At 43.5% G+C, this 26,196-nt stretch overlaps 1 protein-coding gene across 1 annotated transcript in view; it reads left to right on the top strand.

Moving 5' to 3' along the window:
• Window positions 1–26,196, top strand: part of FRMD3 (FERM domain containing 3) — a 364,989-nt gene that overhangs the window by 240,713 nt on the left and 98,080 nt on the right. Inside the window, exons 5-6 of the mRNA XM_003407817.3 lie at window positions 7,808–7,905; window positions 15,924–16,047. Of these exons, the coding sequence (XP_003407865.1) occupies window positions 7,808–7,905; window positions 15,924–16,047 (222 nt within the window). The remainder of the gene's footprint in view (window positions 1–7,807; window positions 7,906–15,923; window positions 16,048–26,196) is intronic.

The raw sequence follows: 26,196 nt of genomic DNA on the forward strand, positions 1-26,196 counted from the left end.
CCATCATCCTGCATTCTGAGGGCTGAATGACTGACCTGTGGGCAGCTTCCCTCTACCTGTAGGCTCTTCTTAGCTCGATTCTCCTTCCTGAATTTTCCGGTCTTCAGGCTTTCTCCCTTCTCACCTCCCTCTGCTGGGACCATATCTGGTGCTACCTTTTGGGGGTTTGCTTCTGGGAACAACCTCAGCCACTGTTGCTGAGCAGGATCCTGGGTGGGCCAACTTGCTGGTGAACAGAGAGCCGTTGTACACTTCTTGATGAGCCCTGATTTGGTGACCACAGAAACCACTGTGGGTGTGATCACCTCAAAATAACTCGCATGGGTGTACATGTAACAGAAAAGCCAGGCCTGGGCCATTGACTCTGATCATCACTTGTGGGAGGAAGTTCTGAGTTTTGGAATTTTTGCTTTCTCGTGACTTATGAGTCTCCAGTAAAGACTGATTGTTGGGGTGCCGATGTGACTTTGGAAGTGAGGAGATGGTTCCATTCTGTTGTATTGATTTGCCCGCAACCGTTTGGTGAGGTTTGTGCTGGGGGTGGGGCAGGAATGTGGAAAGGAGGGCTAGATAGGTAATGGACATATAAATGGTGTTCGTGTTTTGCAATCTGGCCTTTGTTTTTTAATTGAGGTAAAATTCACTATTTTAACCATTTGAAAATTTACAGTTCAGTGGCACTAAGTACGTTCACAGTGTTGTGGAACCATCCCCTCCATGTAGTTCCAGAACAATTTCATCACTCCAGAAGGGGACCTTGTACCCCATTAGCAGTCACTCCCCGTCCCTCTTCCCCCCAGGCCCTGGCAACCACTTACGTACTTTCTGTCTCTAAGGATGTGTCTGTTCTGGACATTTCCTGTAAATAGGATCATATAATACGTGGCCTTGGCCCGCTTTTTGCTTGTATAATTTATTTACTTACTTGATAAGCTCTTCTTCAGTTCCTCCTATGTGCATAGCCCAGGGGACAGGGGCTGAATGAACTACAGAGAGAGAGAGGGAAGGAAGGAGAGAGAAAGAGGGGAGAGAGAGAGAGAGGGAGGGAGAGATGTGTCCTACCCTCTGGGTGCTAACAGTGTAATTAGGAAGATCAAATAAAATACTAATGCCAGCCATTATTTGATCAGGGGCTTTTTTTTTTTTTTTAGCTATAGATGGTATCTTTTTAATCAGAAACAAAATTTTCACTTTTCCAAGTACATTCAAGTTATTTATTGCATAAATAGTTTTGTAGTTACACAAAGTGGAAATGACATACATCCTTTCTTTTTTTTAAATAGTATTTTAACTTAAGTGAAAGTTTACACAGCAAGTTCCCATTTAACAATTTCTATACAAATTATTCAGTAATATTGGTTATATTTTTCACTATGTGTCATTATTCCCATTCCATTTCCAGTAATCTAGTTTCGCTGCCTCCTTACCTTCTCATTTTTGCTTTAGAGAAGTTTTTGACCATTTGGTCTCATATAGATGTTTTTTTAAAGGACTTCCTTACTCATGGGTGATATTTTTTATTTTGTGAGCCAATTTGTTATTTAGCTAAAAGGTGACCTCGAGGGATAATTTTGGTTTAAGTTTTAAAGGATATTATCTCAGGTCAGTAGTCTCAAGGGATCCTCTAGTCTCAACCAGTCCAGTAAGACTGGACTTTTTAAGAATTTAAATTCTGTTTCATGCTTTTCTCCCATTCTATTAGGATCCATCTATTGTAGCCCCGAACAGAACAGTCGTGGTGGTAGCTGGGCACCATCTAGTTCTTCTGGTTTCGGGGTAGATGATGTCATGGTTTGTGAAGACAGTCTTGTAGACGACTTTCTCCTCTGAGTCTTTGGTTTCCTTCTTTCTCTTTTGGTCCAAGTAAATACCAAGAGTTGTATCTTAGATGGCCACTTGCAAGCTTTTAAGACCCCGGATACTACTCATCACACTGGCTTGTAGAACACGCACTTTATGAACTATATTATGCCAGTTCACTGAGTTGTTCCATGAGACTATATGGTCCTAAGCCTTCAAACTCAGAAAACCAATCTCTTGAGGTATTTGATTATGTCGAAGAAGGATCTGTACTTGTGTCCACTGTGTGGTTTATTATATATATAGATATACATGCCTGCACACACATACCTGTATGTACATGTGCCTATAGATAAGTCTATCTGTGCACACATAAAAAAAAATATGTACCCACATATTAGTAACCACACATGTATATGCCTATATACATGTCTTTGTAACCACACACGTATTTTTTGGTGATTGTTGGTATTGTTGAAAAATTATACTAAGTGGTTCAATTTTGTTATTTGTTTTTTTTTAAATCTTGTCTGGAGAATAAAAATTGAATACGTGTCACAAACAATGTAAATTAAGAATGGATATTTTTTGGTTGTTGAGAAAATGCCATTCGAAAGTAAAAGAATAAAAAATTTTAGTTAGTAACTGGAGTTTGGTTCCTCTAAATTAAATTTTCTAGCATTTCTCTGCTCTTGACTGAATAGCCAAAATATGACTAGTGGGCTATTGTGGACACTTTGATGATTCCAAAGGAAATTAAGACAATCCCTGCCCTTACACAAGTAGAAGTGGGTTTTTCTTAGTCAACACAGTCCTTAGAATTCAAAACACATTTAGAAAGGTGTAATGCCCCCAGGTAATTACAGCTTAAGAGTCCCTGGATAGTGTAAATGGTTAACTTCCTCAGCTAACTGAAAGGCTGGAGATTCAAGTCCACCCAGAAGTGCCTTGGAAGAAAGCCCTGGCAATCTATGTCTGAAAAATCAGCCATTGAAAACCCAGTGGAGCATAGCTCTACTCTGACACACTTGGAGTTGCCATGGGTTGGAACTGACTCAACAGCAGCTGGTAATATGGTTTAAACCTTTATTTTGAAATCATTTTGTTTTTCTTGATGAGTTGTTATTTTATTAGACAGTCTAAAAATTGAAAATAACTTGAAATATGAGAAGATCACATTTATGACCATGCTTCAGGGTTAAGAAGTATTGAGGAAAAGGAAGGTTTAAAACAGCAAAACAAAAAGACTCTCAAAAAAGGACGACTTGTGATAATTTTTCACCCTTTTATCTCTTCTTCTCTTACAATTCTTTAGTCTTTCTGAGACTTTTGTAAATCTACATACAGGCGAATGTAATAATCAAAAAAGTACGTTGGAATGTATTTTTCCAGTAAGAGCCATCTTCAAATTCATGTGAGGCAGAGAAACAGTGTCGTTAATGGCTCACAGTAATTTTCCCTTAGATTCTCTGTGATACTTAACCCTTCCTTGCACAAGTGATACAGAAAGAAGATGCAAGCTTTTTTTTTTTGTGGCTATTGTATTAAAAAAGTGAGTGTCCTGAACCCGGAACCATTCACGTCTAAGGCTCAGTGGATTATGCTGAGCCTGCAGTAATCCATGATTATATCCAGAAACCACTGATATGAGCAAGAACAAAGCTAGGATTTTATAAAGCTGATTTTCAATCTCAGGAAGCTTGCATCAACCTCAATTTCTGGGTTATGAGATTAGAAACCAAATCTCTCATTCATGAGTAAATAGTTGTTTGAAATTATTCTTCACTACTCAATTTTCCAAAAAGTGCAAACTAATACTTTTATACTCCATGTGCACATTTAGCAAGCAGAAATCTCAGAGCGTTCGGCCTGGTAGTTTACAGTCCTTAAAAATGTAAAGAGTTGTTCAAGGTTTTTTGTGACGTTGGTATTGCGAGTGGTCTAGGGCTGTGGTTCTCCAAGTGTGGTCCCCGGAACTTGTTATAAATACAGATCTCCTGAGGAAGAAACTTGGGAGGTGCGGTGGTGGAAGGGCGGGGGAGGTGTTGTGCCCAGCAACCTGCACTTCCATAAGCTCTCCAGGTGATTTAAAAAAAAAATCTGAGAACCACTCACTGCTCTTTCAAGGCAATTTGAATCTTCAAAACTATCAGTTTCTTTTGGGAAACATTGGCAGCCACCAGTAGTTAAAGGCAGAAGAAGACAATGTGTCTCCTCTCCCGCCATCTTGCCAATGGGTGGAAAGCTAAAAGAGAAGCAAGTCTCAGAAGGATTTCTGCTACAAATGTAAATACATTAGCCGTGGGCTCTAACCCACTGCACAGCCCACTCTGTAAGCTCAGTGCCTTGGCTGGCATGAGGGCTTCCACAGAGGTAAACGCAGCAGAGCAGACTCCTCCAGCAATGACCAAAGGCAGGACCTGACAGAGGCTTGGCCTGGACGCCGCTTGAAGGGCAGTTGCTGCTGGGACCACCAGAGCTCTACCTTGTTCAGCCGAGAGTGGAGACACTCTGCAGAGTTCTAAACTTTCCACATATCATGAACACTGCTTGTGTCGCAAGTAAAGTCACTATCACATCTCTTGTGGCAATTCACACAGCCTGCAAAGCTTGTGGGAGCCCTGCACTTGGTAGAAGCTAAGAGTGTGGGCTTCTGATCGTTGTTGTCAGCTGCCGTGGAGTTGGCCCTACTCATGGTGACCCATGGAACGCAACGCTGCCCAGTCCTGCACCATCCCCGTGATCGGTTGTAGACGGGACTGTTGGGATTTATAAGGTTTTCATTGGCTGATTTTTCCAGAAGATCACCAGGCCATTCTTCCTATTCTGTCTCAGTCTAAAAGCTCCTCTGAAATCTCTTCAGCACCATAGCAACACGCAAACCTCCACTGACAGCCGGGTGGAGGCTGCACGTGAGGCGCATTGGCTGGGAACTGAACCTGGGTCTCCTTCATGGAAGGAGAGAACTCTACCACTGAACCACCACTGCCCTCATGGCCTTCTGATTAGGTGCAGCAGATATTGAATAATTGCCTCTAGTGGCTAGATTGGAGCCCAGCTGCTCCTTGGAAACTCTACGGGGCAGCTCTCTTCTGTCTTATAGGGTCGTTATGAGTCGGAACAGGCTTGACGGCACCTAACAACAACAACAATTGTGGGTAGATTAAAACCAACATGTGCGCACACACCACATTACCTGAAATGAAGTATTTTTTTCTCATTCAATTTTTTATTGAGATTTAATTCGTATACAATAAAATCTACCCTTTTAAAGTATATAAGTGATTTTTAGTATGTTTACAAAGTTGTGCCACTATCACCATTATCTAAATTCAGAACATTTTCATCACCCCCAAAAGAAACCCCATATCCATTAGCAGTCACTCCTCCATTACCCTCTTCTTGCCAGCCTTTGGCAACCACTAATCTGCTTGTTTTCTTTGGATTTGTCTATTCTGGGCATTTCCTATAAATGGAATCTTACATTATGTGGCCTTTTGTGTCTGGCTTTTTTCACTTAGCATAATGTTTTCCTCCAAACTGTAGCATGTATCAGAACTTCATTCCTTTTAATGGCTGGATAATATTACACTGTATGGATACATACATTTGTCTCTCCATTTATCAATTGATAGACACTTGGGTCATTTCCACTTTTTAACTGTTACGAGTAATGCTGCTATGAACATTTGTGTGCATGTTTTATGTGGACCTGGATCTGATTTAACTGGGCCTGGGAAGTGCCCACGGCATTGGTAGTTTTAAAAGCTCACCCACATGATTCTAATGTGCGGTCAGGGCTGAGAACCAGGGCTTGTTCCGGTTTGAACCCCTCCTGAGAATTTGCATTTCCACCCCAGATATACTGAGTCAGAATTGGCATTTTCACAAGAGGATTACCTGGGGATCTTGTTCAAATGTAGATTCTGATTCAGTATATCTAGGGTGGAAAGAATCGCCTGGGAATCTTCGGAATGAACTGGTTCGAAACCCTGCTGAGAACCACTGACTTAGAACTTTATTACTCACCGTGTGGTTGAGAACATGTAGCCCCAGCATCACCTCGGGGCTGATTAGAAGTATGGAACCTCGTGCCCAACCCACTGAGTCAGAATCCACATTTTAATAAGATTTCTAGGTGTTCATGTGATCATTACAGTTGAGAGGCACTAGTTGAGGGAACTAGTCCGAGTTCTTATCTACCAAGTGTAATATTGCTTCTCTGACAAAATGCATACCAAACTCCAAACAAGAAATTTATTAGCACTGCCCTTATCTCCTGCACAACATTCTGTATGAAATTGGGGACACAGGCATGTCATTTGGGTCCCCCCGTGTCCCAGTGCCATACTGCAAGAGCGAGATAAGGACTCGTGGAATCAGAGCATCACAAGCGGCTACCTCCTTCAGCGCCTGTGGTGGGTGTGCAGTGAGTCAGCGCCTGAATGGACCCCAGCGCCCTGGGGGTGGGAACACCTGCAGGACCTTAGCGAATTAATCACCGTTTCTGATCCCAATTCCTTTGCCTCCTAAATGGGGATGACGCTGTGTGTCATGCCTCACTAGGTTGAGTAAAGATCAAACGTATTTGAGCACTGGAGATTGTCACTAAAACTGTGAGGTGTCCTCCCCTGAGAACATGGAAAGAAAAATATAAGATTGGTCCCTGAGAATTAAACTCTAAAATAAACGTGGAAAGAATCTGCCTACGTTGGCAAAATTACATTAGCTAGAAGCAGTAAACCCAATTCCTGAAGCATCGCATGAAAGAATTCACATGGCCTAGGAAGAAGAATACAGCTGAAGAGGGCTTGCTCAGTGTGGGGGAATGGAAAGGAAGGTGGCAAGATCAGCCTGAGCCAGAAGTTGCAAACTGGCGGTCCCTAGGCTGAATCGGGCCCACATGTACATTTTTTGGTGCCACAGAGTGTTGGGGAAAAAAAGGCTTTGTTGCAACATTTAAAATTCAAAGGATTTTGCTTAGAAACTCATTCTCCCTTATTTTCTGAAAAAGCTGATGGCACAGGTTGGATGAGCACAGTGCTGGGCCCCTTTGTAAGGAGCTGCTACCTTCCATTCTGCCTCCCAGAGCCCTTATGCAGCCCATTCCACTCAGTAACTAGTGTGCCTGGCCCCTGCTGGCATTTGAGTGTGCCATCTCGAGACAAGGGAAAGGACACTAAACAGATGACAGCTGTATCGACTGCTGGCGAGTGGATTATGACTCACGGCAATTCCATGTGTGTCAGAGTAGAGCTATGTTCCACAGGGTTTTTGATGGCTGATTTTTTGGAAGCGGATCACCAGGCCTTTCTCCCGAGGTACCTCTGGGTAGACTGGAACCTCCAACCTTTTGGTTAGCAGCTGATCATGTTAATCATTTGCACCCACCCAGGGACTCCTAAGACAAATGTAAAAAAAAAAAAAAACTAGTGACTGTAGTAGTGAATAAATCGGCTTTCTGGCCTCATAACTAGGTCTTTTATTTTGAGATGGATTAATGTGAGCCTGCCCCTGAGAAATGATGGGGCTTGTCATTTTTTTTTTTTTAATTATTATTATTGTTGTAACGAGGCTACACTTGGTATATTGACTGGATTAGTTTTCTCACTCTTCCACTTCAAGCAGACTTTTAAAGCACTTGGGCAGCACGTAACTGTGATGTGGGTGGTGGTGATGGTGGCCGTGGTTGTCACTGTATGGGATTTCCTGCTGGAGCAGGGGCTGGCCAGGCTCTGTTGGCTTTCTTCAGTGCTGGTCTCGTGTGTCTTTGAAAAGGCAGAACCTACCTAGCTTTGGAGCCTGCTAAGATCTGCTCAGCTGTGGACACTTCAGATTTTCTCAACTCAGAAGGCCCTTCTCAATTTTTCTCTGCTTGCCCCATGGGGGATCTGGCATGTCTAGGTAGGGTCCTGGTGACATAGGTGTAGATGAAGTGAACAGTCCTTCTATGTCTTCCATGCTTTAGACAAAACTGATGGCGCCTCTTTCTCCTTTTGTGTTACAGGTACCTTTTGTACCTGCAAATTAAAAGAGATATTTTCCATGGCCGACTGCTGTGCTCCTTTTCCGACGCTGCCTACCTGGGGGCCTGTATTGTTCAAGGTGAGTGTGGCCGTGGCTCGCCCATCCCCGCTGTTGTCCTGGGCTCCTAGAGGTGTCTGTACAGCCTGGGCTGCTGGGAGCTGTCCCTCCGCCCCGACCTGTGCCCATACTGTCCATGCGTGTGGTTTGAGACTGGGTAGCTTAGCAACATGGCCCCTATTTTTCACCCCTTTGAAGCCGTGGAGTCCTGGGGAAAGGCTGGACTGAGGTGTTCACAGGGGCCTCTGCAGGCTCTGTCAGTACAGCTTAAAGTCTCTCTGGAAGGGGTGGGCTCGTGGTTTTACAACAAGTTCTGAAAGGGTGTGGATATTTTATATTTTGAGCTTACACCATCAGGTGTGGGGCCTCATGGGCATGTTGAAGGGGAATAACTATTGCCCAGGAAATTAGGCGTCCAATAGGGGGTTGTCCCTGGTGATATTTATGCACATTTATATGATACCCAATTCCTCAATTTTTCTAGCAATGTAATATGGGGAGGAAGGGTCCCTGGGTGGTGCAAATTGTTTGTGTTAAACTACTAACCTACAGGTTGGTGGTTCAAACCCACCAACCATGTGGCACCATGGAGGAAAGTTCTGGCAATCTGCTTGCCTTAAGATTACAGCCTACAAAACCCTATGGAGCAGTTCTACTCTGTAATATGTGGGGTTGCCATGAATTGAAATTGACTCAATGGTAACTTAAAAAAAAATTCAGGGAGGAAAGCTCTAGTTCACAGTCTGTCAGCCTCAGTTTGAATCTCCCACTCCCCTCCCCCCATTTCCTAATTATTTTACCATGGAGAAATTACTTAAGCTCTTTTAGCATCGGTTTCTCCGTGTATTAAGCGGGGGTACTACTGCCTCCTCGCCTGACTATGTGACGATTCCGCAGGGGCCAGGCCAGCCCAGGCCCCAGCAGAGTGGAGGCTGCTGTTGTTTTCAGGATGGAACAAGGCATGGGCCTATGTGCGTGGGTGGATGTAGGGGGATGGGGAACAGTTATTTTCCACCTTATAAGGACAGCAGTTTGAGGGAAGTCGGTCTCTAGGTCCTGAGGCAGCACATTGCCATGGCGATGGACCCAGCACCCCTGAAGAACAGGCTCAGGTGTTCCTGTTTCCCTGGGCCAGTTGGGAGGCAGCTGGCTGTAAGGGCTGTCTGCAGGGACCCAGGTGATCCAGTCCTTTGCAGCATGTTTATGAGCTGGGAGGCAGGCAGAAGGAAAAAGGGAGAAGCTGGAAGTCAGAGAGAGAGAGAGAGAGAGTTAGGCAGACAAAGACAGAGACAGAGAGACAGACCGACAAAGTTACGGAGAGACAGAGACAGACAAAGTCAGAGAGACAGAGATGAAAGAGAGAGATTGCCGAGTGAGCATGTTACTCTTATGGCTCTGGAATCGCGGAAGAGCTTGTGATGGGGCATGAGTGGGTATGATGGATATCTCTCTCACGATGTCAAGGAGTCAGTCTTCACTCACTGCTCAAGAGAGAAGCCCTCATTCTCCTGGGGATTTTATTGTTGCCCGTCACTGTCCGTGTGGGATACTCTGCACTGTTCCTTTGATCCTATTCTCAGGTGTGTGGTCTCTGAAAATTCCAAAGTGGGTATATGTGTGTTTTTTTCTCCTTCCCTGGAAGCAGCCTACTCCTTGGTATCTGGTTTTGGCAGAGGTGTCACAACGCTCAGGGACATCCAAGTTTAAAGTGGTCATAATGACGGCAGTGCTGTGATAGAAGTAGGAGAGTCCCTGCCATCTGCCCCCAGGTGAAGTAGGTGATTCCGAAAGCAGCCTCTCACATCCGAGTGAGAGGTTGTTGAAAACTCATAGTTGTCTTTCTTCACCGTGAAGATCACCAATTCCTAGTTAAGGGACTCGGTATGAATCCAAGCAACAGACCAGTGTATGAGGATTTCAGAAGGCATTAAAAAAAACCAAACCAAACTTATTGCCGTCTAGTTGATTCTGACTCATAGCGACCCTATAGGACAGAGTAGAACTGTCCCATGGGTTTCCAAAGAGCGCCTGGTGGATCTGAACTGTCATCCTTTTGGTTAGTAGCCGTAGCGTTTAACCAGTATGCCACCAGGGTTTCCAGAAGGCGTTTAGGCATTAGAGAATTATTGCCAATTCTCCATGGATCTCTAATGGAAAGCTCTCCATCCTATTTTATGTTTGAAATAAAGCCACAAAGGCACCATCCAGAGCAGAAAGGCCCAATTTTATCCCTCCTTGCAGTTATCATTGCCCGCACACACTGTATTAGCTACTGTGGAGACAGAGCTGGAAATGGCCTGGAGTCCTGGAAGAGACCTTTCAGCTCTCCAGTGTGGTGAAGTCTATGCACCATTCATTGTGAATTAAGAGAAAGCTGATTCACGAAGGTCTGTGATGCTCAGAGTGAATACGTTAGCAGCCCCTGAGATCATTTAGAAATGCAGATAAGGATCTGCTTTGTCAGAATAACTTATTCTTGCAGACAGTAATAGGGAATGTGCAGCCACTACGAGGCAACGTGACTTTTCACTGGCTCCTTGTTTGCTAAAGCTGTTTGGAGGAGCAGGTTTTAAGCTTCAGTATATTCTGGGTGTATAAACAATAGTCATCCACCCAGAGTTTTGCTATCTGTACATACTGAAAAAAAAAAGCATATTCAATACATGCAATTTTTTTCATAACTACATATTGCAAAACAAACTTACAAAAATCGTAGGGCTCTATTTATATCCTTCATGGGTAAAGATCTCTTCTTTCCTGTTCCTTCTACAAGTAGCAATATGGAGGGATCATTGTATGTGTTGTCTCCTCTGCCTGGTGTGTTCAATCCCTATGGATGTCTTGGTTCCTTCTAAATATTCAGACCAACATCACAGTGTTGTGGTATTGGTGAAGAATATTGGCTATCTCAAGGACTGCCAGAAGAATGATCTAATCAGTCTTAGAAGAAACACAACCAAAAGGAAGGATGATGGGACTTCAACTCTCTTATTTTGGACATATTATCAGGAAAAACCAATACCTGGAAAAGAACATTATGTTTGGCAAAGTAGGTCAGTGAAAACCAGGGAAACCCTCAGTGAGATGGATTGCCTCAACAGCCACAACAATAGACTCAAACATACCAACAATCATGAAGGTGGTGCAGGACAGGGTAGCGTTTCATTCTGTAATACACAAGGTCACCAGGAGTTGGAACTGACTTAACAGAAACTAACAACAACAGATACTCAGGACTCAGTTGAGATATCACTTCTTCTGAGAAGCCTTCCTGGATTGTTCTGTCTAGCTATCTCACCCCTCCTGCACATCATTCTTTATCACAGCATCCTATTTTGTTGCCTTTTAAGCACCTACATCTGAAATTATCTTGTCGAGCTGTTTTTGGGTTCATTATGTATTTCCCCTGTGTTGAATCCTATGGGAGTAGGATTTTGGGTCCTACAATATCCCAGGGCCTGGCACACAGTAGGTTCTCTAATAAATACATTAAATGAATCAGTGCACTTGCCTGAACTGTGTGCTTTCTTGCTGTACTTGGGGAAGAGTGGTCATTTGTCTGCTGGGAAGATATTCACTACCTACCTCATTTGTTAACGTGTTCCCCAAATATTTACTAAGCAGCTGCTAGGTGTCAGCCACTGAAATACAAAGCTCCTTTGTGGAACAAAAATAACAGACAGTTATGATGATAAGTTAATGGATACATAAGGGGAAACATGGGATGTTGTTGGAACCATTAGGAGGGACCCCTAACCCAACAAGGTGAGTCAAGGAAGGGTCTTGTAGGAGTTGACAGTAGGGATGTAACTCCTGTATCTTCAGTTCTTGTGGAACGAATCATCTCCAAGCCAGGGAAATGCCCTTGTCCAGCTTGCCCCTTTTCACAGTACCACCTGATGTTACATGTCTGACATCACTTTGATGACTAAGGTGCATCTGACCCAAGCCATAGTCCTTTTAGTCACCTCACATGCATGTGAAAGTTGGACAATGAAAAAGGAAGATCAAAGGAAAATTGACATATTCAAATTGTGTTGGCAAAGAATATTGAATATACTGTGGACTGCCAGAAGAACAAACAAGTCCATCTTGGAGGAAGTACAGCCAGAATGCTTCTTAGAAGTGAGGATGGCATGACTTCGACTTACTTTGGACAGTCATCAAGAAAGACTAGAAAATGATATCATATTTGGTAAAGTAGAGGGTCAGCAAAAATGAGGGAAACCCTCCGTTAGATGGATTGACACAGTGGCTGTAACTATGGGCTCAAACATGTGAACGATTGTGAGAATGACACAGGACTTGGCAAAGCTAAGTTCTGTTATACATAAGGTTGCTGTGAGTGGGGGCTGACTTGATGACAACTAACAGTGTTACCCCACCCTTCTGCTTCAAACTACTTGGATTTTTATGACAGTTGAATTCTCTTAGAAAAATTCTAGGGTTTGTTTCAAACTGTAAGCCTCCCAGTGTGCCATATGTTACTGTTACTTACCACAAACTGCTTACCCAACTCCTCTTGGTATTAAAAAATGAAATATGAATAGTTAGAAGTTCTTAGTCATTAAAAAACTGCCTCCTGGTTAAACTGAAGCAAGACTTACAAACAAACTTTAAGGGATGAGAGAGCAGAACTTGTCGTAGGGAAGGCATTGACCTTCACCTCGTCAGCAACCCTGTGTGGTTTCCACGGCCATTTCTTTAAAATTTCTTGTCTTTGTTAGAGGACTCATTAGCAGCTTTTGGCTGTACAGGTCACTTGAAACCTACGAGCTTTCCTGGGAAGAGAAGTGCCCCCACAAATAACGCCCTCCCTCACCAAACACACCGCAAGCTGACATTTGCATTGAAGATGACCTAATGTCATATAACCCACTGCCGTTGAGTCTATCCTGACTCATAGCGACCCTGTAGGACAGAGTAGAACTGCCCCATAGAGTTTCCAAGGAGCGCCTGGAGGATTTGAACTGCCAGCCTCTTGGTTAGCAGCCGTAGCACTTAACCACTACGCCACCAGGGTTTCCAAAATGTCACATAGCTGGACCGTTAATTGTGGAAGATGGAAACACTGGGTTATGCCATCTCCTACATTTTTAAATTTCTAGACCCAAAGCCAGCTCACAAGGGGACATGCATGTATGTGTGTGTGTGTGTTTCTATGTGCATTTCTTTTGGAACTTAGGTGGAGAAGGTTGAGTTAATCATCAGTTCATGGCCTATTATCATCATTGGCCCCCTTAGGCACATCCATTGGTTGATTGATTGATTTTCCTTTTTTTCCGTTATTCTCCACTTCTGTCCCAAAGGATTGATATACATTTTTGACTCTGCATATATCCTTTTGAAATGCTTGGCATTGTTTTGCGTGTGTATGTACTTTCAAATTTCATTAGTTAAATGGGAGTATAGAACTTATTTTATACCTTCCATAAAATTTAGGTCACAGCTTTTGATCTCTAGCCGCTTTGCTCAGTGTACATCTGTTTTGTTGCTTTTAAGAGGTATGGAGTGCCTGTGGTATGCATGTTCCGTGTTTTACTTATCCATCCCAACAACCATGAACACCCACGTTGTTACCAAGTCCTGACTGTCGTGAGCTATGTGTGACGAACAACCTTGAACATATTATTTCATGGACCTAAAGTTTTTCTAGGATATATGCCCAGAAGTGGGATTGCTAGGTCATAATATTTGCCTAAATACTTCCAGCCTGCTCTCTAGGAGAGCTACACCCACTTGGAATGCCCCTGGTGGTGCACAAGGGTTTCCATTTCCTCACATCTTTGCTAGCATGTAACATTTTCCAACTTTCGAAATTTTTGCCAGTCTTCTAGATGTAATGTGACACCTTCTTGTTATGGTGTCTCTGATTACTAATAAGTTTGAACATTTCTTCATAAGCTAGCCCATTGAGTTTTTCTTCTGTGAATTGCCCATTCATATCCTTTGACAATTTTCTGTTGGTCTTCCTGATCATTTTCTTACTGATTTGTTGGAATTTCTTCTTTATTCTAGATCTTAGGCCTTGTCAACTTCAGGCTTTGCAATTTTTTTTCTCCCAACTTGCCATTTCCCTGTTATTTTGACTGTGGTCTGGGTGGGTTTATCCTTCAATAAACAGAAATCTTTCAATTTTGATATGATCAAATTACTCAATCTCTACCTTATGGGTGATGCTTTCCTTGAATCTTTTTTTTTATAAGGCCTTCCTCATGTGGTATACAGTTTAGGCTTTTTAAAAACTTGGTAATGTGAATCCTATTAAGAAGCTTTAAAGAACTTTCCTTTCCTCCCAGTTTTTCCCTTTTACTGTCATTAAATGATTTGACAATGAATGGATCAAACCAAAAACCAAACCCAGTGCCAACGAGTTGATTCCAACTCATAGCGACCCTATAGGACAGAGTAGAACTGCCCCATAGGGTTTCCAAGGAGCGCCTGGTGGATTCGAACTGCTGACCCTTTGGTTAGCAGCCGTAGCACTTAACCACTACGACACCAGGGTTTCCAATGAAGGGACAGTAGATACAAATTACAGAGTTGGATGCGATCTTGCAGATGTGCTCAAGGCACACTGGTCTCGATCTTCTTTGAGGTCATGTTTGTGAAGGGCTTCTTCTACTACAATTTTCCCACCGTCTTTAGTCTTCCCTCCTGTGCTGTACCCCATTTCTGCCTGAGATACTTGCTCTTTCTGGTTCATTTGCTTTAGCAAGTTTATGAAATCAGGAGACAGTAATCCCACTGTCAGAAAATCACCGGAGCTGCTCCAGGCTGGGGTCCACACACCCACCTCTCCCAGGCCTTTGGGGTACTCAGATACATGCAGACACTGCCTTCTTTTTACCATAGAAGACTCTCTGGAGGTAAAAAAAAAAATTAAATCCAGCATCGTCCTTCACCTGATTTGCACATCTGTCTTAGACACGCGCACTTTAATCTGAAGAGCAGTCCGTTCATTTTTGAGTGCAATCCCCTTGGGTTCCTTCACGTTGTGATATTTCACTGAAGGAGCCTGCACCCACGCAAAGCGCACAGCAGGCAGCCCCAGCCAGGCAATTCCTAGTCTCAGACAATATCAGCCTTGAAAGGAACGCTGAGACAAGCCCAGTGGTTTCCATCTAGAGGCAGTGTCACCTGCAGTCCTAGAGAGCATTTGTAAATACTGGGAGGAGGCATTTTTGATTGTCACAATGACATTTAGTGCCCAAGAGGGAGGGATGCTAAATGTCCTACAAGGCTTTGGAAAATCAGACAGAAGAAAGGATTATCTAGCCCCTGAAATGCCAGTAGTGCCCCCGTTGAGAAACTCTGATTGAAATCATTTTATCATACAAATGCCACCACCGGTCATACTGTGGTAGCTTATGTGTGGCTGTGATGCTGGAAGCTATGCCACAGGTATTTCAAATATCAGCAGGGTCGCCCATGATGGACAGGTTTCAGTGGAGCTTTTAGACTAAGACAGATTAGGAAGAGATGCCTGGCGATCTACTTCTGAAAATTAGCCAATGAATACCTTATTGATCACAACAGAATATGGTCCAACTCACATGCTTTGGGCACTTCATCAGGAGGGATCATTCGCTGGAGGAGGACATCATGTTTGGTGAAGTAAAGGGCCAACGAGGACATTGGAGACCCTTGGTGAGATGGGTTGGCATAATAGCCATGATAGTGGACTCAAACATGCTGGCGACTGTGAGGATGATGCAGTACCGGCAATGTTATGTTCTGTTGTACATAAGGCCGTCATGAGTTGGAATTGACTTGATGGCAGCTAACAACAACGACATGATATAGATGAGAAAAATGAGACCTAGGCAGTTTCAGACAAGTGCCTCAACTCACACAGCTAGATCTGAACAAGAATACGAGCTTCTCGACTCTCGGGCTGGAGTCTTTCCATAGACACAATGTATTTGTTGGGTGTGAGCTTATTGCTCGCTCTTCTTTTGGGTGGCAGGAGATGTTCCCCATGTACCATGCTCTTGTTCTCAACCTCTCTCTTTCTCTTTGCTTTTTGCTGGGTACAGCTGAGCTTGGTGATTACCACCCTGATGAGCATCCTGAGAATTACATCAGTGAGTTTGAGATTTTCCCCAAGCAGTCACAGAAGCTGGAAAGAAAAATAGTGGAAATTCACAAAAATGAACTCAGGTAATATGGGTGGACATTTGTAAGAATGATGGAAATGAGAAAATATTCTTGCTGTGGCCAATGTGGAAATCACATTGTGAAGTGAGAATGTTAGTGATGGATGGGTTGACTTCCTGGTGGCAGAGCAACGTTTCCGGGCACTGTAAAGAAAAAGGGGCTGCTGGCTCCATGGTGTTCCCCATAAATAAGAATCTCAATAGTATGGGGTCCTCTGGGTGGCTGTTTATGAACCATCAGCAGTTATTAGAGCCATATATTTTCTGACACATGTGAGCTTCTAAACCACCCTGAGTTTCTGGAGCAAATAGATAATTCCTTCCATTTTGAGTTTTGCATTGCCCCGCCCCTCCGCCCCCCATAGCCATTGCTAGAAGCATTGACTCCCAAGTACAGTAGAATCCATTGATAAAGTTTCCTTCATTGAGCAGCTTTCAGATGATAGATTGAGCGTCTGCTCATCCTTTCTTAGGCTGTGATTGCTAGCTAGCTGCAGAGGCATAGTGGTAGGAGGATCAAAATTACATACAAAACTCACTGTGTAGCCAACTGTTCTAAGCCCATTACACATATTGACTCATTTCATCTTCACAATAACTTTATGGTTATTCCCATTTTATCCATGAGGAAACTGAAGCACAGAGAGGTTAAGTAACTTATCCAAGGCCACACAGCTAATAAGTGGCAGAGCCAGGATTTGAATCCAGGCAACCTGGCTTCAGAGTCTGTGCTCTTAAGCACTGTGAGATGGTTTCTTTCCACATGGGCTATGAGGAATGAAATGAAGCGTGTAGGAATCCTCACCAATGAGGAATTCAGGTAACTGTACATGGGAAGTGGGCAAATCACATGAAAATTCTCTTTCATAATAAAGCAAGCATGAGGTGGATTATAACAAACATTGATGAAGAACTGCAGGGGCGAGATGCTCCCATCTTCTGGGCTGCCGGTAATTATAAAGAAAATAGTGTCACCAGGTTATGAATTCTGGGATAGCTCTGTCCCCTGTGAGGGAGTGTTTGCACTCCCCGCTTTATGCACGCACTCCCCCTTCTGGTGAGTCTGAGAAGAACACACATGTGTGCCTTGAAGGTGGCAGCGTATTTCAGCTTGGGAAAAAAATTATCTTTGTTCTTAGAAATAAAGATGATTAGATATCAAGAAAAATACATAGATTTTAGAAAGCACCATACTGTATATACGGATAATTTTAATGTCTCCTAATAAAAGCCTTGTTGAAAATTTATGAAACTATTCTTTTTACATTTTGGAGAACAAGCATGCTAGAGGTAAAAATAAACAAAACAAACAAACAAAAAAAACCTGTTGCCGTTGAGCTGATTCCAACTCATAGTGACCCCATAGGATAAAGTAGAACTGCCCCGTAGGGTTTCCAAGGCTGTAAATCCTTACAGAAGCAGACTGCCACGTCATTCTCCTACAGAGTGGCTGGTGGGTTCAAACCACAGAACTTTTGGTTAGCAGCCGAGCCTTTAACCACTGCACCACCAGGGCTCCTAGAGGTAAAAATAAAGTCCCAGTATTCCCGTTGAGGGATCTGTGGTACACCAGTGACCTCGTGTGCAGAGGCTGACAGTCGCATTCACAGTGTGAATTGTTAAAAAAAAAACTGGTTGCTGTCTAGTGAACTCTGATTCATGGCGACCCCAGGTGTGCCATAGTGGAACTGTACTCCACAGAGTTTTCATTGGAGGATCTTTCAGAAGGAGATCACCAGGCCTTCCTTCCGAGGCACCTCAGAGTGGACTTGAACCTCTGACCTTTTGGTTAGCAGCCGAGAGCGTTAACCATTTGCACCACCTAGGGACTCCTGGCAGATCAGTAGGTGATGCAAATTGAAAGGTCTTCTGGGATCAGAATTTGCCAGGCCCCAAACACTTGGGATATGTGATCATCGTAAATACTTTGTGAGTACTTACCGGATGCTAAGCACAGTGGTAAGTGCTTTACAGGCATTATTCCATCAGTCCTCCAAACTAGGTAGATACTGGTATTGTTTCCAGGCTGAGATATGGAAAGTACAACCTGGAGTGGTCAAGAGACTTACCCAGTTAGTCAGTAGGAGTGTCAGGACTTCAACCTTGGGTTGCCCGACTCCAGCACCCATGCTCTTCATCTGCACGGCAGAGTCAGGCGGTCAGATCTGCGTTTCTCAGTGATCACCATGGCAGTGGTGCCAGAGCTTGAAGAGTGGGGGCAGGAGGGCCAGTTGGGAATTTCTGTTGTTTAGACGAGAGATGACAAGGGCCTGAAAAAGAAAAGGAGTCGAAAAAATTGAAAGAAGAGAGTCTCAAGAGACAGTTCAGCAAGCTTGGTGACCCACTGGATTTCTTCACGAGGAAGTGGATGAACCAAGGAAGATTCCAGATTGCTTTTTGTACGTAATTAGAAATCTGTAGATTGGGCCTGGATTTGTTGATATCCCTGAAAGTAGTCGTTACATACCAGGGAATATAGAGAGTCATCAGTCAGCCACAATTTATAAATCGAAGAAATAAATTCCACAGGTTTGATCGAAGCTGCCGTTCTGAGGCGTGTGTAGTGCTACACCTTTATACATCCAGGATGGCCTTGTGAAGAAGTCCAAGTTGTATGTCTGGAGGATGAACCAGCAGGGAATCGTGGGATGTTCCAAGGACAGCTTCAGGGGGGTATTTTCCTGTGTATTTTTGCTCCTCCTCCCCCTGTAGTCATGTATTCCTTCTGCATCGGTGCAGCAGAGAGAGATGTTGGTTTAGCTAGGAAGTCAAGAAAAGCAGAAGAACTTGACAGTGCAGAGGGAGAGGAGCTTTCTAGAGAGGGATGGGAACCTGCTCCAGAGACCGAGGTGGTCTAGGGGCCCAGTGAACCCTTCTCACACCAGTCACGAAAGTATCGACTTTCTTGTGTGAGGAATCAGACCTTTGGTTGGATTGCTCTGCAAACCCAAGTATACCAGGAAGGGGTTGTAGCTGGAGACCTGTACCAGGAAGGCTGTGTCAAGGTATGGCTGTCTTCCTTTTCAAGGTCATCATGGCACCCAGGACCCTCTCACACGGCGAAGGAACAATGTATGACTACCAAACTCTTATTATGAAGACCTTCTGAAAGGATTCTTGTTGGCCTCCACTGGGGTTCGAGGGGCTCAATAAGTAAACTCCTTCTTCCTACCTGGTTTCTGAACCAGTTGAGAAATAAAAGAGATGGCAGTAGAGACACTCAAATATTAGCAGAAGTGGTGGTGATGATGACAATGATGGTGATTTAAAATGGGGTAAACATTATTTTTTTAAACATTATTACATGTGGAGGTTCCCAGCCTTCTCCCAGCCCATTCCCTTGATTGGAATTGTTCTCCTCCTGTGATGTCTAATGAAGGGACAAAAGCTGTGATTCCCGAGAGAAAATAAATCTGAGAGGAAGAAGATCCCTTCTCCCCGGCCCCCAGGAGCTGGCACACTACTTGAAGGTGGAGCCAAAATGGCTTGATAAGCAGGCACAGATAAGAGAGTTCTTTAGGGGTAGGGAACTGAGAGAGAGACTCGGGGTTTTGAGATACTTGGAAATAAAAGACCAAGATTTTAATAGGCATGTCCATGGACTAAGTACTTTGACTCCTTTAGATATTTAAGAGATTTGTAAGTAAAGATTGAAATTCATGCCTGGGTCAAACTTTCTTTCTTAAATGTGCCATATCTTTGACTGAACTGGAGGGTAGAGTGAAGTCACAGTTTTGTAAGCCATACATACATATTATAGTTATTGACCATCTCTGTATCAATTAAGATAAGTTAGATTTTGCTGAGTGAACAAACATCCCCCAAAGCTCAGTGGTTTAGAACGACAAGGTTTATTTCTTGCACTGCTCTATATCACCAGAAGGCAGCCCTGGGGGGGGGGGCTCTGCTCATCAGTGTCGCTCAGGGCAACTGTGAGCTCGAACTTGCCAGTTGTTGAGCCAAAGGGAAAGAGAACTCTGGAAGATCTTGCTTCACCTTGAAAGTGATACAGGACACTTCTGCTCATAACTCACTAGCTAGAACTAGTCACGTGGTCCTATCCAACTGCAAGAGAGTATAACCCAATAAGGTGTCCAGAGGATATCTGAGCTGAAAACATTTGGCAAACCACTCTTAATGGCCTTCACAATCTCATTGACCAGTAGATTTTTATTTAGAAAGATTTTATAGATCCACATTTGGGCCTCTTAATGTTCCGTGAACTGAAGGGTATGGGAATGTATGATTCACATTATTGAACAGATATTGGTGCTAAAACTCATGAAAGCAGAATGATTCTCCTAAATCAGGAATAGATAGTATTTCTGGGCCACTTCATCTCTGTTATTACTACTCAACTCTTTATAGTGCAAAAGCATAGACAATAAATAAATGAATGGTTGTGGCTGTGTTTCAATAAAACTTTATTGACAAAACAGGTGGCAGGCCAGATTTGATCCAGGTCTGTAGTTTACCGACTCCTGTTCTAGACACTTGGCAGAGCAGATCTGTAAACAATTTCTGCTTCATTCTCCTTCCACTTAATTTTAAGGCAACACGAACCATGTTTATTTTAAAAAACCCATTTGTAAAAAGAATCTCAATTACAAATTGCATTTGCATTTGAGTTTGGCAGAGATAAGGTCCTAGGACTGGGACTGCTTTAGAAACAGGTTGTTCCTCCTTCTAGAGCCCTCTGGTGGCTGGAGGAAGCCATTGCCACAATCCCTGGGGACTTGACAATTCTCTCAGTTTCTATTTTCTACAGCTTTAGCCATGGTCATCTGGGTTAGGAAGAAATACCCATTCCATCAGTCCTGAGGGTGCTCAGAGGGGGCTGAAGATCAAGAATAATACTAATTTTACTGGCAGAAACCCCGAAAGGCTTCTCCGGAAGTATTTCCTAGAGTTCAAGGGAGCTACTCTTTTTTTTTTCTTTCATTGTGCTTTAAGTGAAAGTTTACAAATCAATTCAGTCTCTCACACAAAAACTTTTATACACCTTGCTACATACTCCCAATTGCTCTCCCCCTAATGAGACAGCCCGCTGTCTCCCTCCACTCTGTCTTTTCATGTCCATTTCACCAGCTTCTAGCCCCCTCTATCCTCTCATCTCCCCTGCAGACAGGAGATGCCAACATAGTCTTAAGTGTCCATCTGATCCAAGAAGCCAAGTGAGCTACACAGGGTTTTAAATATTCAGAAGCTCAGCTGTTGGTGAAGTAGTTTCTGATGAAGCATATTCCTTGCCCTTTAGAAGTAGAAAACACCCAATTAGCCACCACCATAATGATCTAACGAAGTGAGGTTTGTGCTGGAATCAGTAATGACGCTGAGAGTATTTTAAATGGAGCCATCTCTTTCTCCTCTCGAAACTCACGTTCAGTGCAACTGTGTGCCATGCTTTCTAGCATGGATTTATAGTTTCAAAAACAACAAGTTTTCTAGAAACCAGTGCCCTCCTATGACAAGTACCTTCTACTTGTGTTTTTGATGAATAGATCACAAGGGCCCCTTTAGGAAATGTTTTTTGTGCAGTTTTGAGAGGAGTCTTTATTGTATAAAAGAGAAGAGGGGAGATGTAATTTTATGACCCCAATCTATCTTAAAATGTGCTTCCCCTCTGTCATTTTTCCTCCTCCTCCCCGCTGTCTTTTCCCTCCCCAAGTCCCTCATTTGAAAATGCTAGAATCCCTCTCCCCGGTAGTTGATCAAATCTGCTGCCATTTTCTTTTGTTATTTGGAATAACAACGTTCTTAGGAATGGGAAGATGGGATAAATTGGCATCAAATCTCCTTCTACAAAAACTAAATCCTTGCCTTATGTGGTCTAGAGACAGGGACATTTCTGGGGAGGGTTGGGCCACGAGTGTGTGTGCCCAAGCCACCAACAACATTATACTTGTAAAATCTGGCTAAAGTGACTGGAAGGGAAAAGAGCAGTGTCACCAAATTGCAACATGGCTGTGAAGAAGGAGATGGGACTAGAATTGAAAGTAGTAGTCAGGTTTGCCTTACTGCCTTCTTGTCATGTGATTCTAACTTAGTTATAGAGTCAAAGACTTCATACTTTCAATGAGACTATAACAATGTATTTATGCATCCATGCATCTATCTACACGCCCATCCATGATTCATCCATACATCCATTCCTCTATATACCCATTCACTCAGGCAATAAATATTTATCGAATAGCATCTCTGTGTCAGAAACTGTAGTGTAGTGTTTGATGGCCTAGTCTAGTGACCTCCAACCACTTTACCATCAAGTTGGGACCCCCTTCATCATCCACTCCCCTATGATCTCATGTCTTGAAAGATTTTGCCTAGAAAGTAATATTCATGAAGCCATAATTAATTTGCGTTTAGACAATTATTATTAGTCTAAGACAGTCACAGCTACTGTTCAGAACCTTCGAATATCAAGAGGTCACCAGCCTAAAGCAGAGAAACCTGATCTCACAGTTGCTGCCTGTGATGGCTAAGGTTGTGTGTCAACCTGACTGGGCCATGATTCTTAGTGGTTTTGCAGTTATGTAGTGATGTAGTTTGGCAGTTATGTAATGATGTAGTCGTTCTCTATGATGTGGTCAACCAATTAGTTGTAAAGGGAATTTCCTTGGGGATGTGGCCTGCATAAAATATATACATGGACTTCTGGCAAAGCTTACTCTGGATTCTGCATCTGGATCACTATCATCTGACTTCCAGTTCTTGGGACTTGAGCCAGTTGCCTGCCATATTGCTTGCTGATTTTGGGATTCGTCCACCTCTGTAGCCCGTGAGTCAGCGGCCTGCCATCTGATGTGCCAATCTTGGATTCATCAGGCTCTGCAGCTGCCGAGTCAGGGGAAGCCCCCAGCCTGACAGCTGACTGGTGGACCTGGGACTTGCCAGCCTGTACAACTGCATGAGCCATTTCCTTGAGATATATCTATATATCTCTGTCTCTATAGCTATATACGCTTTGCTAAATTTGCTTCTTTATTTAGAGAACCCAGCTGAAGACATTTGGTACTGAGAGTCGTTCTAGAGAAACAAAATCGTAGGATGAGTTTTCTAAATTGGTTCTTAAATGTGACTAGTCTTGAGGTGCTCATGACTCTGCCTTCAGTAGTAAAGAGCGTGCAGCTAATCCATGGCGTGAAGTGGCAATTTTAATATGCGAAATATCACTGCCAATAGATAAAGTATTGGTGAGAAGCAAGGCTCTGGTTGACTGCATATTTGATACTTTTTACAATGTCAGAATGAGTATAGGGAAGCTGAGTATAGGGAAGTGAAAGGTCCTCCTTTCACGAGACAATGTGGTAAAAGAAAAGGATGTGCTCAGGGCTTCTGAGTCATAGCGAAGCACTGCTTGAAAGACCTGAAAGTTTCTACTTGTACCCTGAAAGAAAGCCTCATTTCTTGTAGTAACAGAACTGATATTGCCAAAAGCCAAACCCAGAGTGTTATCCTAAGAATGGCTGAATTACACCACCAGTTGAATTCCCAACCTCGAATGGTGTATAACATTAAAGTGAGGGCATTGATTGGTAAGAAATGGGATCCTGAAACTTGGGAGGGGGACATATGGGCAAGTAATCAGGAAACTAGGGACATTGAGCACCTAAATTCCATCGAATTACTCCTGCCAGCAGAGCTAGCCCTCTTACTCCCATTTGAAGAAATTACTCCATCTTTGTCTGCTAAGCTACCCTCCCCAGTAAAATTATTATCCCTTCCAACCCCATCTGATGAGGTTAACCCACCTGTGCCTGAAGAGTCTTTGTCTGAGATATCGACTGGGATGATGCCTGGGGCATTGCCAAGAGCATCACCTGAGGCATATGCCTTATAAGACATTGTTGAATGTTCCCAAGACCCACCCCCCTACCCATCTTTGCTTCTAGACCTATAACTAGACTTAAGGCCCAGCAAGCCCCAAAAGGTGACATACAAAGTTTGACCCAGAAGGAGGTAAGCTGTGCTCGAAAAGAGCTGCTTGACTTTTCTAATATACACAACCAGAAGCCTGGGGAATATGTATAGGAATGGCTGTTAAGTATGTAGGATAATGGTGCAAAGAACATGAAGTTGGATCAGTCTGAGTTTATTGATATGGGCCCACTAAGCACAGATTCTTCATTCAGTGTTTCAACACAAGAGGTTAGGATCTAATCATTTTTGGTTGGTTCACTGAAGCATCACATGGTGGCCTACACGAAATAAGGTTGAAGTACCGGACCTGCCTTGATATACTGTAGAAGAAGGTATCCAGAGGCTTAGGTAATTGGAGAGTTAGAGTGAATTTATCAGCTTAGACCCATAGACCCACGTGTGGAGTGCCCAGAGGGTACACCTTTCACCACCATAGTGAGGAACAAATTTGTGAAGGAAGCCCCAGCATCCTTGAAGACTGCTGTGATTACTATTTTATGTAAATCACATTTGACAGTGGGAACTGCCTTAACTGAATTAAGACACCTAACTACAATGGAAACCGTGGTGATGTAGTGGTTGAGTGCTACGGCTGCCAGCCAAAACATTGGCAGTTTGAATCCACCAGGTGCTTCTTGGAAACTCAATGGGGCAGTTCTACTCTGTCCTATAGGGTCGCTATGAGTCAGAATTGACTCGATGGCAATGGTTTTTTTTTTTAAACTACGGTGGAGATGATTAGACCCTGTGGTGGCAGGGACCAAGTGATGGCACTTAGTCAACAAAGATAAGATGGGCATGGTTACTGTAATGGACAGTAGTTTCAAAATAGTAATCAGAATAGTCTGACTTGTATGGACTTACGGCATTTGTTAGTCATGATACCCCTAGGAGTGAAATAGATGGGAAATCTACTAAATATTTACTTGATATGTACAAACAGAAGTCTAGGTCAAGTGAGTGGCAGTCTAACTCAAATTGCCAGAATATAGAGTCACGGCCCCTCAGTCAATTCCCAGACTTGAGTGAGTTTAAAGACTCACAGCTCCTTCAATGAAGGGGAGGCTGGGTCCCATTGAGAAAGGACCCCACTACACTGCCAAAAATATATACCGTGAATCTCTCTCCCAGCCTTCCCCAAGGGAATCTACAGCCTTTTACAAGAGTGAGTGTTCATTAGGGAACAGGAAATAATCAGACTTTTCAGGGATTACTGGTTACTGGCTCTGAACTGACACTAATTCAAGGGGACCCAAAACGTCACTGTAGCCAACCAGTCAGAGTGGAGGCATATGCAGGTCTAGTTATTAATGGAGTAGTCTTAGCTCAGGTTCATCTCACAGTGGGTCTAGTGGGTCCCTGAACCCATCTTGTAGTGACTTCCCTAGTCCCATGATGCATAAGTGGAATAGATATACTCAGCAACTGGCAGAACCCCCATGTTGGATCCCTGACAAATGGAGTAAGGGCTATTATGGTAGGATAAGCTGAGCAGAAGCCATTAGAACTTCCCCTACCTAGGAGAACACCCACTAAAAAACCCACTGCTGTCGAGTCAATTCTGACTCATAGTGACCCTACAGGACAGAGTAGAACTGCCCCACAGGGTTTCCAAGGAGTGCCTGGCGGATTTGAACTGCTGACCTTTTGGTTAGCAGCTGTAGCACTTAACCACTATGTCAGCAACCAAAATCAATACTGCATTCCTGGAGGGATTAGTGCCACTATCAAGGACTTCAAGGATACAGAGGTGGGGATTCCCATCACATCCCCATTCAGCTCACCTATTTGGCCCATGCGAAAAACAGATACATCTTGGAGAACGACTGTGGATTATAGTAAATTTAACGAGGTGTGACTCCAATTGCAGCTGTTGTTCCAGATGTGGTTTCACTGCTTGGGCAAACAATATATCTCCTGGTACCTGGTATGCAGTTATTGTCTGTCCAGTGCCTTTTTCCCTATTCCATTTTGAAGGAGCACCAGAAGCAGTCTTCATTCAGCTGGCAAGGGCAGCAATGCACCTTCACTGTCCTACCATAGGGGTACATCAATTCTCCAGCCCTATGTCATAATTTGCTTGGTAAAGTGCAGGATCAGTGGAAAAGAGGAAGACCCTCAATGAGATGTATTGACACAGTGGCTGCAACAGTGGGTTCAAGCATAACAACAATTGTGAGCATGGTGCAGGACTGGACAGTGTTTCATTCTGTGGTACATAGGGTCGCTA

This window comes from Loxodonta africana, chromosome 9, assembly GCF_030014295.1.
Source record: "Loxodonta africana isolate mLoxAfr1 chromosome 9, mLoxAfr1.hap2, whole genome shotgun sequence".
NCBI classification, from domain to species: Eukaryota; Metazoa; Chordata; class Mammalia; order Proboscidea; family Elephantidae; genus Loxodonta; species Loxodonta africana.